A 17386-nucleotide genomic window follows, 5' to 3' on the forward strand; every position below is an offset into this window, starting at 1 on the left:
CAATGAGACCACGAAGAAAACTCCAGGCTGAGCTATGACTGACTTTCCTCCCAACCCGTAGCAGTAAGAGGCGGGCCCAGTGGGTTCTTTCCTTACCGCCTCTTTGTCGAACTCGAAAGTAAGGAAAGGTCGGTTGGTTTACACTGACGGCTAAATGGTCCAATTACCGCAGAGAAACGGGTCTCTGCATCAGATTGGCGTCCCCTCTACCTATAGGGTAGGTCCAGGGGCGGTGAGAACCAGCTCCGGATGTGGGCGCGGCCTGAGGTAGAACTGAGAAAACCTCTACCGCGGCGGTTTAGAGAGGCGGAACTGGACCTCTTTCTGAATTATCATGTGACGGGTTCTGAGTTTAATGGGGGGGAAAGTGTGGAAAAGGACAAGAATCCAAACTGGCGAACTTACTGATCTTCGCGGCCGTCTCCGCTCTCCGGCCAGCGGCGCTGCCAGGTGAGTCGGAGCATGGCCCCCGCCCCCACCGTGCTGCGGTTCTGGACGCCCAATGTTCTGGGCTGCGCCGCCGACCTCCATCCCGTCACACTGGCGGACCCAAAACCGCACACACCTGCTTGGCATCAGGGCTTCGTAGTGCATCATGCAAAAACTAAGTTAAATTTCAAAATGTGCTGGGCCCAAAGCCTAGAATGGGGGAGTTCAGATACGGCTGCACAAACCTATGGTCGGTGTCCACAGAGGAAGGACCAGGAGGGCTTAGTTCCTGAAGTTCTAGGGCGAAGTGAATCCGAAAATCAACTAAATTGTAAGCAGAATGCTGTTCCTCTGAAAAGATGGCCAGGTTGGCCAAGAATGTTACAACACGAGCCTTTCGAAAGCAACTTAATATGATAGAAATTTGTGGGTTCATTAAGCCAAACTGTCTTTGAGATGAGGCAGGTTCATTTGAAAAAGTATTAGGAGTAGCAAGAGAACGGAAATGAGCGTGGTGTAGAAAACACCATAGAAGATTCCGCGCACAGCTGGTAGAGAAGCAGGTAATGTAGTCGTGGCCCTTTAGATTAACCATATGTGGTCTAGTCTGAAGGTTTCAACAGTGGATAAGGAATCATTTGAGAAATATTTAACTATCTTACAGATACTAGAAATAACCACATTAAGTGGAAACTATGTTAAACAAATTTTGGAGTGCACAGTTGTCCATTGAGAAGAAAGGAAAATAGGAAGCAAATATGGCTGATTAGATTAATGAAGATGTAAATGTCAAGCTGGGGTCCTGTGTCACTGATGTAGGTGAGCATACACAATCTTTTTTTTTTTTAATTTCTTTTTTAGTTGCAGATGGACACAATACCTTTATTTTTATGTGGTGCTGAGGATTGAACCCAGTGCCTCATACATGCTAGCAAGCACTCCTCCCCTGAGCCACAACCCCAGCCCAAGCATACACAATATTTCGAGCATCATTTATCAATAGGTGCATCCCCTATTGAGAATGCATATGAACTTTGTTGTATCTCAGATTATAAAGCTTTGTAGCCACAGTAAGATTTTGCCCTTGATGTCCTTTCACTTCCAGTTATTAAGTTTATTGGGTGAGTACAGTGCTCTTCCAATGATCAATAGCTACTCAGTCCTTTATGGGGAGGGAGGGGGACATTATGGCAAATGGGAAAGTTACATTTAAACGAGTATATTATCATAAACCTATTCTTAGGTTCACAGAAATGGCCAGATAGATTGGAGATCAAGATTAAGCAAACAGTTTACACAATGAAATCTATCCATAGTTATTAATCAGTCTACAGATTTCCACCTTCCAAATTCAGTCTCACTTTCCATTATATAGCAGCTTCTGGGAAGGGAGACCAGCATAGAAAATGCCTTCCTGGAAACAAGCACACTGCAGTAGGAAGCATTTGCAAACTAAATAAACAAGTGCAAGTAGATGAGTATATCTGGGGAAAGGTGAGTTAGGACACTCCTACCTATTGAAGTAAAAGAGTTGTTGCTACAGCGCATACTTGTAATCCCAGCAGTTTGGGAGGCTGAAGCAGGAGGACAGCAACATCAAATGCCAGCCTCAGCAACTTAGCAAGTCCCTAAGCAATTCTGGGAGACCCTGTCTCCAATAAAATACAAAAAGAGGCTGGGGATGTTAAGTACCCCTGGGTTCAATTCCTGGTGCAAAAAAAAAAAAAAAAAAAATGTTGTATACTCTCTTGCTCCATTATTGCCACCCTATTTAAAGTTCTGTTAAAAGTAGAGATGTTGCATGGTACATCAAAGTTTGCTCTAAAATATAATTGTACACACTAATCTAGGGTATTGGGTCCATCTAGCCAATTTCTTTACTTGTTTCTTCCTGCACCTTTATTCCTACTCCCATCACCCATGCTTTTGTTACATTCCCTACTACTTTCTGATGTTTCCATCAGGTCTTCTCATATTTAAGCTATCATTTCCCAGTGGCTTATATCCCCCAGTTTAGTCATACTTAGAATTCTCCTTTCCTAAAACTTTTTCCTGTCCCTTTCTCAGTCTCATGTCTTATTTTTCATTTTCTCTTTTCCAAATAGCTCAAGGGAATAAAATCTTCTCAACTGTTGCCATTTCTTTATCTTCTGTTAACTCCTCACCCAACTGCATACAGTCTGTCTTCTGATTTCTCATTCATTACTTACCCCTAGTCCAAATATTTGCAAGGTTGATATATAAAAACTTGAACAAATACAGAATCACACTTTAAACCTATTTGTGAAGATGAAATATAATGTTTATATGTAGGGTGTAAGTTAATGAATTCCCAATCAAAATTCCAGGTTATTAAGCATTAGTGATTTTAGTATTGAAAAATGAAAGGGAAATAGAAAATATTCTGGAAGCTGGGCATGGTGGCACACACATGTAGTCCCAGCTAAAAAAAATAAAAATTAAAAAAACAGGTACTGGGTCTTCCACGTACTAGAGTATATCCCAGAGCAATAGTAAGTCATGTAGTTTTAGTGTAAAATAAAAAAAAAAAAATGGATCAGATACAAGCAGCAACTCTAATTATAATTCCCCATCAAGTAATTACAAAACATCTAAGGTTTTTAAGTTGCCCCTTTTAATAAGAAAATACCTAAGGGTTTAAAAATATAAAATTCATAGATTAAACTACATAAAAAATCCAATGATATACCTTTCATATTGTTTAATCTAGTGACCTCTTTACAATCTTAATTCTACTTGATGTTCTTAAAATACTTACTAACCATTTTGTCTTTTATAAACTCAGCTGGCCAGTTGGTGGTGCATGTCTGTAATCCCAAGAGCTTGGGAGGCGGAGACAGGAGGATCATGAGTTCAAAGCCAGCCTCAGCAATGGCAAGGTGCTAAGCAACTCAGCGTGACCCCCTCTAAATAAAATATAAAATAGGGCTGAGGATGTGGCTCGGTGGTCGAGTCCCCTGAATTCAGTCCCCGGTACCCATAAAAACAAAACAAAACAAAATCTTACCTCCCTTTTCATCACTTTGGTTTTAAATGTTTTATTTTAGTACCCCTTGAAATTGAATGAAAAACTGTAGGTTTTCAAATTTTAGTAATGAGATATAAGAAATGATGGATGTTTCAATGATTACTCCAAGAAGTTTTGAAATGAAAAATAGAACATTTTCAAAATTAGGAAGTCTTTGAGTAGCAAAAAATCAACCTTATTTATTAAGAATGAAAGTAAGCCTGAGGCTGTATCTCAATGGCAGAAAGCTTACCTAGCATGCCTGAGGCACTAGGTTCAATCCTCTGCACCACATAAAAATAAACAAATAAAGACATTCTGTCTATCTACAACTACAAAAAAATAAAAATTTAAATATTAAAAAAAAAAAAAGAATGGAAGTAGTTGGGTTTTTTTCCTGGCATCAAAACCTTGACTTTTTTTTTTCTCCTCTCCTCTCAGGGCATATTTTCCTTTTTTCAACCCTGCTACAGCCTCTTTAAACTGTTTAAATGAGAATGTCCTTGGCTCAGAGAGTACTACTTACCTGGCTCTTCACCTTACTCTTCTTGATCATGTTGGTGTTGAAACTGGATGAGAAGGCACCTTGGAACTGGTTCCTCATATTTATTCCTGTCTGGATATTTGACACTATCCTCCTTGTCATGTTGATTGTGAAAATGGCTGGGCGCTGTAAGTCTGGCTTTGACCCTCGACATGGATCACACAATATTAAAAAAAAAGCCTGGTACCTCATTGCGATGTTACTTAAATTAGCCTTCTGCCTGGCACTCTGTGCTAAACTGGAACAGTTTACTACCATGAATCTGTCTTATGTCTTTATTCCCTTATGGGCCTTACTGGCTGGGGCTTTAACAGAACTTGGATATAATGTCTTTTTTGTGAGAGACTGACTTCTAAGTACATCATCTCATTTCTATTGCTGTTCAACAACCTTTAAAGTGTTCTGAACCTTTGCAAGCTTCAATACCAGAGAACTGAGGGAAAATACCAAATGTAATTTTGTACTGCTTCTATAAAACAGGATTGATGAATCATGGACTTCTACTTAACCCAAAACTGAATTATTCAATATTTGAGTTGTTGATATCCTTATTATCCCTATGTAAATAAAGTTTGTTTTTGACCTCATTTTTCCAAATGACTCTTGAATAAATTGTAAATACAGAGCTGGGGCTTATAGCTCAGTGATAGAGCATTTGCCTAGCACATGTAAGGCACTGGGTTCAATCCTTAGCGCCACATAAAAATAAAGGTATTGTGTCCATCTACAACTAAAAAAAAAAAAAAAAAGTAAATACAGACCTTTTAATCTGTATCTTTGGATAGAAATTTGTCATGGCTCTGATATGACCAAAGTAAATGGTATTTATGCCTTTAAATTATGGAAGAAAAAGTTACTAAAGTGAATAGGGGTGACACTTCATGTTTATATTCAAAAAGAATCTTGAGAGTTTGACAGATTTTTATCTAGGCTAAGTTTACTGTTAACTATACCTTCTATTTGAGACAAATGAATAGAGATGGCATGTTAGAACAAAAGTTTGTGTATTCCTAAATTTAGGGAGATCTTACATCCTGGTTCTGTTAGGACAGATCCAGTTTATGCCTATCATCTTGGGGTCTCAGGGAGTTCCTGCCCTGTTCACTTCTAGAAGTGTCCTGGTTTGAGAAATTATATGATCACAGGATACTTAACCAATTCCAATAAAGCAGAAATTGCAGTACTTTAAAATAAATTCCCAAGACACCAAAGCATTTCATAACCCTAAAGCAGGATTACTGTTTCAGTTGAGAGATCCAAATTAAGTAAATTAAAAATAAAGCTTTCATCGCTGTAAGAAACCAGTAAAAAAAAAAAAACAATCCATGCAAGTATTATCTAATTATAAGCTCTCACAGGGGAAAGAAAAGGCAGCACCACTTAAAATCAGAACAGGAGTCAGCAAAATTTTTCTGTAAAGGGCCATATAATTTGTTAGTACCCAACTCAGCCCTTGTGGCAGAGAAAGCAGCCATGGCTGTGTTCCAATAGAACTTCATGGACATGAAATTTAAGTTTCATTTAATTGTCATATATCACAAAATACTATCCTTTTGATTTTTGTTTCAATCACTTAAAATTAGAAAAACTATTCTTGCCCTACAAGCCATATAAAAACATACTGGGCGTGTAGGTTGTAGTTTGCTGACCCCTAAGCTAAGACAGAAAAGCAGAACTTCTGTATAAAAGGTAGAAAAGGTCTTTTCCTTCTGCAAACAGTTCTAAAAGGAAGGAAGACATTAATAGGGATTATACATAAAAGGCAACACAATAACCAATCTGTGTACACATGAGGATCAATCAATTTTAATGGCATCGAAGGGCTCCCCGAAAATAGAACCCTTCTCTTATTTAATTTGGTATACTGCCACACTAAATGACTTGAAGAAGCACAATAAGTTATCATTGGTGTGTGCCTCAGTAACAATACATTTAAACGTTAATGAAAGATACTAAAGATAGAAATTATGCATACAGGTGACAAATGAGATAATAAACAATATTACAGAGAAAAATGCCTTTTTAGGTTTCAGAGGATACTTCCTTTATGATACAGTTATTTGCTAATGGCATCTCTAAGATAAATACATTCTGCTTGAAAGAAATTAAAGGCTCTTGCTGAGGCCATTTTTTTCCAGGTTAGCAAGGATATATAACTTATGGACATACAACTTCTCTGGTTTGGGCAAAAGACTTGTTATAATTTCTGAGTAAAAGTAACTTATGAACAAAATAACTTTTTAGAAGACTTGAAAATATGAAAAAAGAGATTGGTTCAAAGGATCCACAACTTATTCAGTAACATTTCATGAACATAAGGCCCAATATGGCAGGCTCAGCCAGCTGTATGAAACATGAACTGAAATCCATCAATGGAGAATTTTCAGGCATCAAGAAACACACTTGTACAAAGCTTTAAGAAGTAGAGATCTATCCTTGGGTTACAGCAAAAATTATTAAGCTTACAAATTTGATCTGTTTTCCACTTTGCTTTTTCACAGTGCAGCAATACAAGGAACTGATTGATGTTGACTAATGAACGAACATAAGTGATAGCCAAAGTAGAGGAAATCTTACATTTCATACTAGGGCAGGCAGGCATTATCACTAAGCACCTGAGTCATCAAGAAAAGCAGCTTTTTCTCTTTATTGAAAGAAAAATTATTTTATCAATCTATTAAGAAGCAAGTCAAAAATGTCAGTTTCTTTTAATGTTGACTGATCATGTTTGCAGATAAAATATCACCTGAGCATGAATTATCATTGGTGTCCTTATACTTCATGACTTAAATATTTAAGATGCATAGAAGTTACACTGTGTTATAACTAGGGGGTTGGTTGGGAAACACCTACTCATTATAATAATGTAGACATAAAGCCCAGGAATGAGTTTTAACTCCAAGTCTGTTTCTACAAATAGGTGTTTTATTGAAGGAAGAAAACAAGAGAAGATGCTCATTATCAAATACTAGGTAAAGATAATACAAGGTTAAGAGTTTTATGAGGGAACTTCCTCATGTTTTAATGTTTTACTCATTTCACTTAGTCAACCATACTATACTATACCATAAGGCAGTTTACTACCACTATCATCTATGTACTACAATCATAAACTAGTGTTTCACCTATTATCAGTATAGGTAATCTGTGACATGATTTTGTTTTGTTTTTGTGGTGCTGGGGATTGAACCCAGGGCCTTATACATGTGAGGCAAGCAACCAGCTAAGTTATATCCGCAGCCCTATGACGTAATTTTGAATTGCCAACCCTGAGCAAAATAGTGACCAGTAAGTTATTTTTTAATGTCAACCTGCCTCCAACATATCTTGTTTTGACCCACTCATGCAATTTTTTTCTTCCCATATGCCTATCCTCTGCTCAAAATTAGAGGAAGACATAGAGAATTTGAAAAGTATGAAAGGATTAGGGTAGCCCTGCACATGGTTCTTCTAACTATTCTTTCAGCTATTTTCAATACAAGAAGTTAACATTATATTATAGAGTGTCTATAATCAGTCATGCAATGTGCTGTTTTGGGCACATTTGTTTTTTTGTTATTTAGCATGTTTTGTCATTTAATTTTCATCACTAGTTAATAGAAAAGATATTATATTCCCATTTAGAGATGAGGAACACAAACTAAGTAATTTTCTCAAGGTTATACAAGTGCATTATTCCTTTCTAATAAACATGTATTGAACCACACCTATAGTGCTACAAATGAGTTCAGCCTAGAAACCCAATGAAGTGGCTTTACAGGATTTTCTATGAAAATGTGCCACCTTTATGTCCTTGTCCCATTCCTACAACACAATGGATATAGGCTAAATATTGTAGTGTAGGTTACCTTTATGCTTATCCAATTTTTAAATTTTTTTATAATAGCAGTAAGGAGAACCACACAGCTTAAACAGAATGCCTTTGATAAACAGATTTTATTGTACCAATTAAGACTTATAATCTGCCTCAGCCCTGAGATAGTGAAGTACTACTTATATGACATTTGCCATTTTAATCATTTTGGGCATCGTTAAGATTTATTTTTAATGTGTGATAACTTTCAATAGATCTTCAGAAAAGCTAGTTGAAGGGAAAATTTGATAAGTTTCACAATGTTTAATTCTCCTACACATATCTCCTCTCTTCAAACTGCCCACTGAGCTTGAACATGTAATAGCTAACTTCTCAAATTTTTCCATAAGACTGAGGTACAAAGTAAACATTTGGTTTCTTTCTAGAGACTGCTTATCTAATTTTTGTGTTCCTTTAAAATCCTAGAATTACATTATAAAGTTAGGTACTGACTTGAAATTCTAGAAACCTACATAATGTATACTCTCTAAGGTTCTTTTGTTCCTTCAAATCATTGCAGAATATCAAGTATAATATACATCAGATATTAGAGATAAAAATAAAGAAAATTCCTGATGTCTAGCTCATGATTTAGCCAAAGTCCAACTTGTACCCAGTATGCATGTTAAATGGTGTGTGCAAAGGGGATCAAAAAGCCAAGAGAATTGGTTCTCTATCACCTACTGGGAATTAACAGTTGGGATAAAAGCAATAAAAACAATATACAGACGATGTTTAAGTGGAATTTAAAAAAAAAAATTCACTATGTTGTTTTCCTGACATTTCCCCAGCAAAGGCAAAGAATTTTTAAAGTACATGGAGGAAAACGGCAAGTAGAGTCAGCCCTCCATATCACAGGTTCCTCATCCACAGACTGAACCCACTGCAAACTGAAAATATTTGGAAAAGTACTGAAAATGTACATCCTTATTATCATTATTCCCTAAACAATACAGTGTGACAACTATTTACACAGGAAAATGTATATACCTTTTATACAAATAATATGACCTTTATAGAAGAAAGCATCCAGAAGTTTTAGTATCCAAAGGAAGTACCAGAACTATCCCTCATAGATACTGTGGGATGACTATACTGACAATCTGGTAAAGCTGAAAACTGGGCACATCAAATATAAGACATTGTGGTACACGAGACTAGAAAGGAAGGATTATATCATATCAGTACTATACTATGCATTTGCCCTTTATAAGAAAGAAGCCATCATGGAAACAGAAAAGTAACATACATACCTTAGAAAGATTGTATGAAAGGAAAAGCAGATGATGACAGGTAACCTAGAACATTTTAAGCTTTTGTAGTAGTCCAAGTGAAATGAGCATCCACTATGACTGTAATTAACAATAGGAGATGAATTTGAAATAAATTCAAATTCAAAATCTCATGATAAATTTGACACAGGGGAAAAAGATTACTCAGATTACTCAGGAAAACTCAGATTACTATGAGATGACTTATGTAGAGAGAAAGTGATGCCAACAACCAAATTAGAAAAGCACTAGCTAATACTTGGCAAGGTAGAAGACAAGAATTTATATTTGATCATGGATCATTAAAACTTAAGTGACAAACCGAGCTAACTGAAAGTCATGGGTATCTTGAAGATAACTTCAGGGATAGAATCTGGGGGGAGGGAGGAATGTATCATAAAGAGTTTTAAGGAATAAATGACTGATGACAAGTGCTGCAAAGGTTAAACAGAAGTGCTAAGAAGTGCTACCAGTGAACTTGGCAGCCTTAATTACCTTTGAAAAAAAACCATTTCAGCTGAGTGATTAAATGTGAGGACTGAAATGAAATTGCAGTGAGATGAAGAATGAATGGGAATATGGGGAAGTAAAAGCAGAGATTTCTAAGAACTTAGGAAATGAGCATTAAGAAAGCCAGACTCAAACAAAAGTTGCTGTTGTTTCAGCACCAGAGACTTGAGATGTTTCATGTAAAAATATGGTTAAATAAAAATTTCAAGAGAAAAGACCTTTGTAAGGCATGGGGATAAAACTGTTGGTCCAAATAAATTTTCAACACTGTATTACACAAAGTATTTGTGATTTGCTTCTGAGTCTGCACACTTAACAGTCTTAATACAATACTAGTGAACTACAGACTGTAGATTTAACATTTTTAAAACATAGATGCATAAATCCTAAGTTTCAAAACGTATAGAGGGATCCAGAGTTTAATATTTTAACACTGCAATTTTGGTAGGCAGATCACAGTAAAGAAACATTAGTAATATGTTTTACTTTTAATTTTAATTAACATAAATTCTATTTGCCCATATTATGTTCTTAGCACATTCACATTCCTTGATTGGGTATGAAGTCCAGGAAGAGCTGAAACAAGGAAAATAACTTGATAAGCAAGATGCTTTTCCTTACTTCCCTTGTTCTCTCAGTAGAGAAAATACGTAAGTCTCTTAACTTACATGACTTTTTCATGAAATAAGCAATGCATTCTAAAACCAGTAAAATTCTGTTTACATATCAAAGCAGTTGCAATTCAGGTGGGAGAAAATACAAACTATTTTACTATTCCAAAGATCTAAAATTGATCAAATCATTTTTTAGCAGCCTAAATGTATTTTTAAAAGAATGGCACTTTTGTCCTTCCTTCCTGAGACAGAAATAGCCCCTCTGTAGGGGTAACAGCAGGGGTATTTACCATGGCATTCCAACCATTTATACCTAACTAAAGACCTTAATCTTTAACTTTCTTTTTCCTATTGGCATAAGTCAATTTTTGACCATTAAAGGAGGGGAAAGGGTTCTGAGATTGAAATCACTTTCAAGATTTTATGGTCTGTTGAAGACAGAAAAATGAGAACTTCTTGAGATGTTAAAATTGAATAAAATGTAAAATATAATAATTACAAAATAAAGGTAAAAAGATGATGGTTATCAAATATTTATTTAAAGGTGGAAGACAAGAAAAATTCCTCTCAAACTCCAAAAACAAATTTTGCACCTTTGCTAAATGTAAAATGTTTGTATGTTTGTTTGTTAGTTACAGGGAATTTTTAATCACTGAGTCACATCCCCAGCCCTTTTTTGTATTTTAGAGACAGGGTCTCACTGAGTTGCTTGGGGCCCTGCTGAGTTGCTAAGGCTGGCTTTGAACACATGATCCTCCTGCCTCAGCCTCCTGAGCCACTGGGATTATAGGCGTGCACCACCACACCTGGCTGCTAAATGTAAAATGAATTTTGAGATATGACTGAAGGCAGATTTACCAAAACAGTGCTAATTTATAACTTACAAAATCTCATCTGCCCTAAGTATTTGGGGGGGGGGGGGACAATTTTACACTTAGAAACACTAATGAAATACCTTAAGACTTAACCTAAGAAACAAATCCTTCCTAACCTCAATGACAGCCCCTCTTCATGGAAACAAACATTTCCAACAGAGAAACACACACATACACGTGCACGCTCACAAGTGTTGAGCTAAATCAACCTAATCTTTATTTAAGATCAACAGTCTTTGAGACAAGGAAGATAATGAATATATGGCTTTAGGAAAGTTTGCAACTAAATATCACAAATGTTTCTTTTGCTAGCTAACCAGCTAATTTGAGTGTGGAATATATATTACTTAGATACCTAAAAGGGTATAAACAAAATTGGGGGAGGGAGCACTATAGCAGATACCACTGAGGTAATTAAGTTTTTATGTAAAGGGCTGTGTATCCATTTGATAATTTACACAATTATTTATTCTATATAGCATATGACCATTTAGAAACTATATCTTAAGAGCTTTATTGTTCTGGTCCAAGAAGTTGGAAATAAAAGCAAAAATCTTATATTCACATAGAGACCTGGAATGTACTAACTAGAAAGCCATTAATATAATGCAACATTAAAACAGAAATTTGTATGGAACAAAGGTGGTCAAAAAGTTCCCAGACTGCATCTGAAAAGGATACTGAAATTATAACTCCTAAGTTATGGTACATAAGCATTATTCAAGGTGATAACAAGGCTGTATCATTTGATATCTTGAACTCACTTATTTACATATTCTTCACTTCCACAAAGATAAAAGCATTAGCAACTCAATTTTCAAATTGTGGGTGAGTTTGTATGCTGCATTAAGAAACTATATATATAAACCAATAACTATAGTTATTTTGGATGTCTTCCTCTAAAAGTTTAAGACTCATTTATTTGGGGAAGATACCCCAATGATATTTTCTTACAGTATGACCTCAGTATATCTAGGTATATGCTACTAGAAAACTGGAAATAAACCATAGTTAAATAAATCACCCTTCAATTAAAAAACAAAGTTTAACCATATCCCTTCTTATTTTTCAATACTAGTTTGTTAAGAACTTTTGTCTCCCAAAAAGGTAGGTGCAAATCCCTAAATTTTGCTTAAAACAGATTAAATAGGTAGAGAAGATGAGACAGTGACATATAAAACAAACCTCTATTTACATTATCATGATTTATACCATCCTATCCCATGAAACTTCCCATGTTGCAAACACTGATTTCCTATAAGTCATCAAGATTGCCTGTGATATTGCCCACCTTTTTATTAAACTGGAGGCCAGAACTAATATCATTGTTGCAGTTAATCTTTATTTGTTCTAGTGAAATACCTTTTTCTATATGGCTTCTCCCTAACTAGACATATGAGAAGTTTTGATGGGTACCACAAATGAGGCCAGGACAGAAACCACTAAAGTAAAAATAGCAACATCTCCCAAAAGGCAGCACAAAGAATCCTAACTGAAAGTCATCAATAAAGAATGGGCCCAGAATAACATAAGAGATAGGCAATGAGCAGAGTTCCTTACACAATGAACACATGAAAGACTTCTGTTTGACTTTTAATTACAAAAGTGGAAGCAGTCTGAAATAGTGCTAAAGTCCATCTTGAAAGATACTTGTCTTACTCATCTTTAGTTAGGCACTGGCAATCCTGTTTCCTACCACAATTTACTTTCTAGATCTTCTTCAGAAAAGGAAGTACACCAGGTTGTTTGCCTTGCTAGGGTAGGGAGGGGATCCTGAGAAAGATGAGGTAACACAGTATTTTGTTATTGGATCTCTATTTATGGCAGTTGAGTCATTGTCATTGCCCTTATTTTACGATTTTATTTTTGCCATATTTTTCTCCCATTCTGCAAGAAAAATGCAAAAAAGGACTTTAATTATTCACAACTAAATATTCTGTAAAAAATGTTTTACTTAGTTACCATTAGTATTATAGCACAAGTGCTTACTAATAAGAAAATTTTCTAAACTTCTTATTCTGTACACAAAGAAAATTTATGTTAGGGTAAATATTCTGGCCACATATCTCATTAGTTAGAAGGATTAGACATCATTAACATATTGTTTCTCCTAACTTTCTAAATTGTTTCTATAACTTAAAACTGCTTTCTTAATGTTGAATATAAATATTTTAAAATGTATTCCAGGAAATAGGGATAAGAAGTTTCACATATTCATCTTATTCAGCAACTTAAGAAATTGTGCAAAATATGATATACATATATACATTCCCATATATAACATACACATATATAGGATTTTATAATTGAATCTTGGTTTTTTGAAATGTTTGCACAGTGTGGGGAGTTTAAATATTTACTAGATTTGAATACATATATTTGTACTCCTTTACCATTCTAAATAGTTATATCAGCAGAGAGGAACATAATATATAAACAAATGACTTAACTGAATTATCAGTTTGTCTTCGCAGACCCAACAGAAAACATTTATTATTATGAACCTTTATTAATTGGCTCACATTTCAGTATAAATCACACTAAAAAGATTTTTAAAAAGCTAATTACACTACAGTGCTGACACACCCAAAATGGGGGGGGGGGGGAGTTGGTATAAATAAGCTGTATGGAAAAACTTTAAATTGTCAAAAAAGAATTCTGGCTCATATTACTAAATAAATAAATAAATATGTAGCTATGTATGTATGTTTATATACATAGCTACATATTTATTTATTTTAATGTCAGCTCCATTCTAAAATCTACAACTCCAACTCAAATGGATTTTTTTTATAGACTCCTTTATGTTTAAACCTGCAATGTTTACAGTGCATCTGGCCCTAAGTGCTTTATACTTCACAGTTATGGACAGGCACTGAGGAATGTTACAAAGCTACATAAACTATATTTTGTAACAGACTTGAGAGCAAGTCCTTGGCTTGCTTTCAGAATTCATGAATATTTATTACATTATTATTTTGTTTAAAAAAAAATTAAATGCTATGTACAAATTTAGCACAAAATGTCATCATCTTTTCTATCTTGATTTGAGTGTGCTGAACTAAGTTGCCTTGTATCAACTAGACTTATGAGACTTCCAGGACACAGTTCTTCCTTTAATTCTTTGCTGCTATTTTCAAATTTAGATTCCATGTCAATCTTAAATTCTGTAAACCGAACATGATCCAATTTTGCTTTAACATTCTTGCCATCCATATTATTCGATGCTTTAGTCTTTTCAGAAATATTAACATTCACAGGTTCTTCTTTGATTCTTACAGATGAAACAGGTTCATGTTTGATCTGCGATAATTCATGTTTAGAATGAAGTTTTTCTGAAAAAACAGAATCCAAGGAAGTTTTGCTTACAGCACAAATCATGTTGTCCATGTGAGGTCCAAGAACTGATGATATAGAATCTGGTGATGTGGCTGTTTCATGAGTAGCTGTATTCTGAGATGTGTCCTCCTCTGAGTGATATAATTTGAGCCGAACATGCCATGCTAAACTGCATACTGCTGAAACTGTCTTGAACTGATGAACGACATTCCTTGGAATAAAATAAATGTCATTATCATAGAGCTGAATCCTGGCATAGCGAATGCCTTCTCTCCTCAGTTGATTAAGTTTTGCATCATCAACCCACTGGACGCACTAAAAAAAAGAAACAAGGAATGCATATAAGCATTTTCCACAATAAAACCTAATCTAAAGATAATAATTATTTAAAATATACCTGAGACAGTGGAGGTTCATGTAAATCTAACTGCATTCGTTGAACTACTTCTAAGAAATCTTCAGCATGAAAACAAATTACATCTTTGGTTATTCGGGGTTGATCAGGCCTAAGAAAATAATGATAATTCTGTTTTAAGGCCTTAATAAACTCAAAGCAAAAATAACTGTGGTCAATATCAAAATATTCCCTTATATTTCTCTTTTCAATTGTAATTGAAAAAACAATCTATATATCTAAACAAAGAGTTGACAAACAGATGAAAAGCAACTCACTTCATTTTATCATAGCTGTCACGAGATTTTTAAAAATTAAAATGATTTGCATTGGTAAATTATGCAAAACAACTCTTTCATATTAATGTTATGATCAATACTCTATAAAAGTTGTGCTAAATTTGCTAATAATAAAAACTTGATGTTGGGGACATTATAGTAAGTGAAATAAGGCATGCACAGAAAGACATATATTGTATGTTCTCAATTATATGGGGAAACTAAAAAAAGAACAGTGGTACAGCTGGGAAGTGGGAGGATGGAAAATGGTAAGAAGACTGTTAATGGGTACAAGGATGCAGATAGACACAAGGAATAATTTCTTATGTCTAGAGCACAGTAGGAACTATGGTTGACTTTAAATTTAATAGTATATCACAAAACATCTTTTAGAAAGAAACTGAATGTTCCCAATACAGAAATGATAAATGTTTGAGGTGATTACCCTGTTCTATCACTGCATATTATATACATGTACTCAAATATCACATTGTACCCCATAAATATATACATTTATTAAGGGTCACTAATTTTTTAAAAAATTAGAACTATGGGAGAAAAGGGATATTGTATTTCCAAAGAAGATATAAACTGCATTAATGCATAAAAACTTTAAGTAATGCTTAATAAATTGATAAGATTTTCATTAGAAAAATACTCATAGTTCACTGGCATCATCACTGTCTTAAAATATAATTTTTAAAAATCCCCAAATTCTTCAATTATCTAGGAATATACAAATATAGTTTTACATAAGGTGCTCAAAAATGGATTTTGAATTAAACTCCAAGCAACATAAATACAAAAAAAAGTTACACCAAAGTAAATCATAAACAAATTTCTAAAGAACTATGGCCAGAATATCTAGAAGAAATGCACTGGATTATACATAGGGAAAGAGGATAATCTGTCACTGTATTATATAGACTTCCCATCAATGATAATACAAGCCAAAAGAGAGTGAATTAAAGTATTGGAGGGAAAAGTCCATCTAGAATTCTGTACCCACCAAAAATAATATTCAAAAATAAACATTTTCAAACAGACAAAAGTTAAGAAAAATCTGTCACCAGAAGACCAGCATAACAATGAATATTAAAGAAATTTCTACAGGCTGAAAAAAATGACACTAAGATGAAAATGCAGATCTATGCAAAAGAATGTAAAGCACACATAATAGTAAATATGAAAGATATTTTATTCTCATTTTTTAAATCTATAGAAAATAATTCCTTAAAGCAAAAGTAATAACATAATGTGGGGTTTACAGCATATGGAAAGTAAAATATTTGACAACAATTAGCATACAAGAAATGGGTAAAGGGGAAATAAATGGGAATATACTGTTGAAAGTCTCTTACACATTAAATAAAGAGATATGACATCATCTGAAGGTAGAGTGTGATAAATTTAGAGCAAATAAATAAAACAGAGCTATAGCTAGTAAGCAAACAACAGAAGTAAAATAGAACACTAAAAAAGATAAAAGGAGCCAGGCACCATGGAACATGCCTATAATCCAGCGGGTTGGGAGGCTGAGGCAAGAGGGCTCCAAGTTCAAAACCAGCCTCAGCACCTCTGTGAGGTCCTAAGCAACTCAGTGAGACCCTCTCTAAATAAAATACAAAAAAGGGCTGGGGTTGGGGCTCAGTAGTTAGGTGCCCCTAGATTCAATCCCTGGTACCAAAAAAAAAAGTCAAAAGAAAAAGGAACAAAGAAGAGAAGCCACAAATGGGAAAACCAAGATGATAAATTTAAATCCAAATTTTAATATTAGATATAAAAAGTTCTAAATATTCATATTAAAAAACAGATTGCCAGGCTAGGGTTATAGTTCAGTGGTAGAGCACTTGCCTATCATGCATAAGGCACTAGGTTCAATACTCAGCACCACATTAAAAATAAATAAATAAATAAAGGTATTGTGTCCATCTACAACTAAAATTATAAAAATTTTTAAAAAGACAGATTGCCACTGGATTTGGAAGGGGAAAAAACACCCAATTTTATGATATCTACATGAAATAACAATATAGACTTATCAACTAAATTTTAAAGAAAAAGCACAGGAAAAGATATGCGAATACAAATCACAGGAAAACTGGAGTGACTATATTAACATCAGACAAAGAGGACTTTAGGTTTAGAAGGATTACCAAGATTAAAAAGAGCATCTTATAATGATAAAATGGTCAATTTATCAAGAAGGAACTCTAAATGTACAGTTATTTAATAATAAAGCTTCAAAATA

At 34.6% G+C, this 17386-nt stretch overlaps 2 protein-coding genes across 4 annotated transcripts in view; one reads left to right on the top strand and one right to left on the bottom strand.

The window, feature by feature from the left end:
* The first annotated feature begins 261 nt into the window (after positions 1-261).
* On the top strand, positions 262-4588 carry TMEM60 (transmembrane protein 60). 2 transcript variants are annotated; one of them, XM_081283546.1, is made up of 3 exons: positions 262-450; positions 1094-1248; positions 3899-4588. In XM_081283546.1, the coding sequence occupies exon 3, from the start codon at positions 3949-3951 to the stop codon at positions 4348-4350; it is 402 nt and encodes a 133-aa protein (XP_081139672.1). In that variant the 5' UTR covers positions 262-450; positions 1094-1248; positions 3899-3948; the 3' UTR covers positions 4351-4588. The 2 variants fall into 2 exon arrangements, with proteins under 2 accessions (XP_081139672.1, XP_081139671.1); XM_081283545.1 differs by lacking the exon at positions 1094-1248 and having other exon boundaries at positions 271-450.
* A 1213-nt stretch (positions 4589-5801) lies between these two features.
* RSBN1L (round spermatid basic protein 1 like) overlaps positions 5802-17386 on the bottom strand; it is an 88806-nt gene continuing 77221 nt past the window's right edge. For both annotated transcript variants that reach the window (XM_081282802.1, XM_081282803.1), the window contains 2 exons: positions 14861-14969; positions 5802-14778 (listed from right to left, as the gene is read on the bottom strand). In XM_081282802.1, coding sequence (XP_081138928.1) covers positions 14137-14778; positions 14861-14969 — 751 coding nt within the window. In that variant the 3' untranslated portion in view covers positions 5802-14136. The remainder of the gene's footprint in view (positions 14779-14860; positions 14970-17386) is intronic.

This window comes from Spermophilus citellus (assembly GCF_964194105.1).
Source record: "Spermophilus citellus genome assembly, chromosome: 3".
NCBI classification, from domain to species: Eukaryota; Metazoa; Chordata; class Mammalia; order Rodentia; family Sciuridae; genus Spermophilus; species Spermophilus citellus.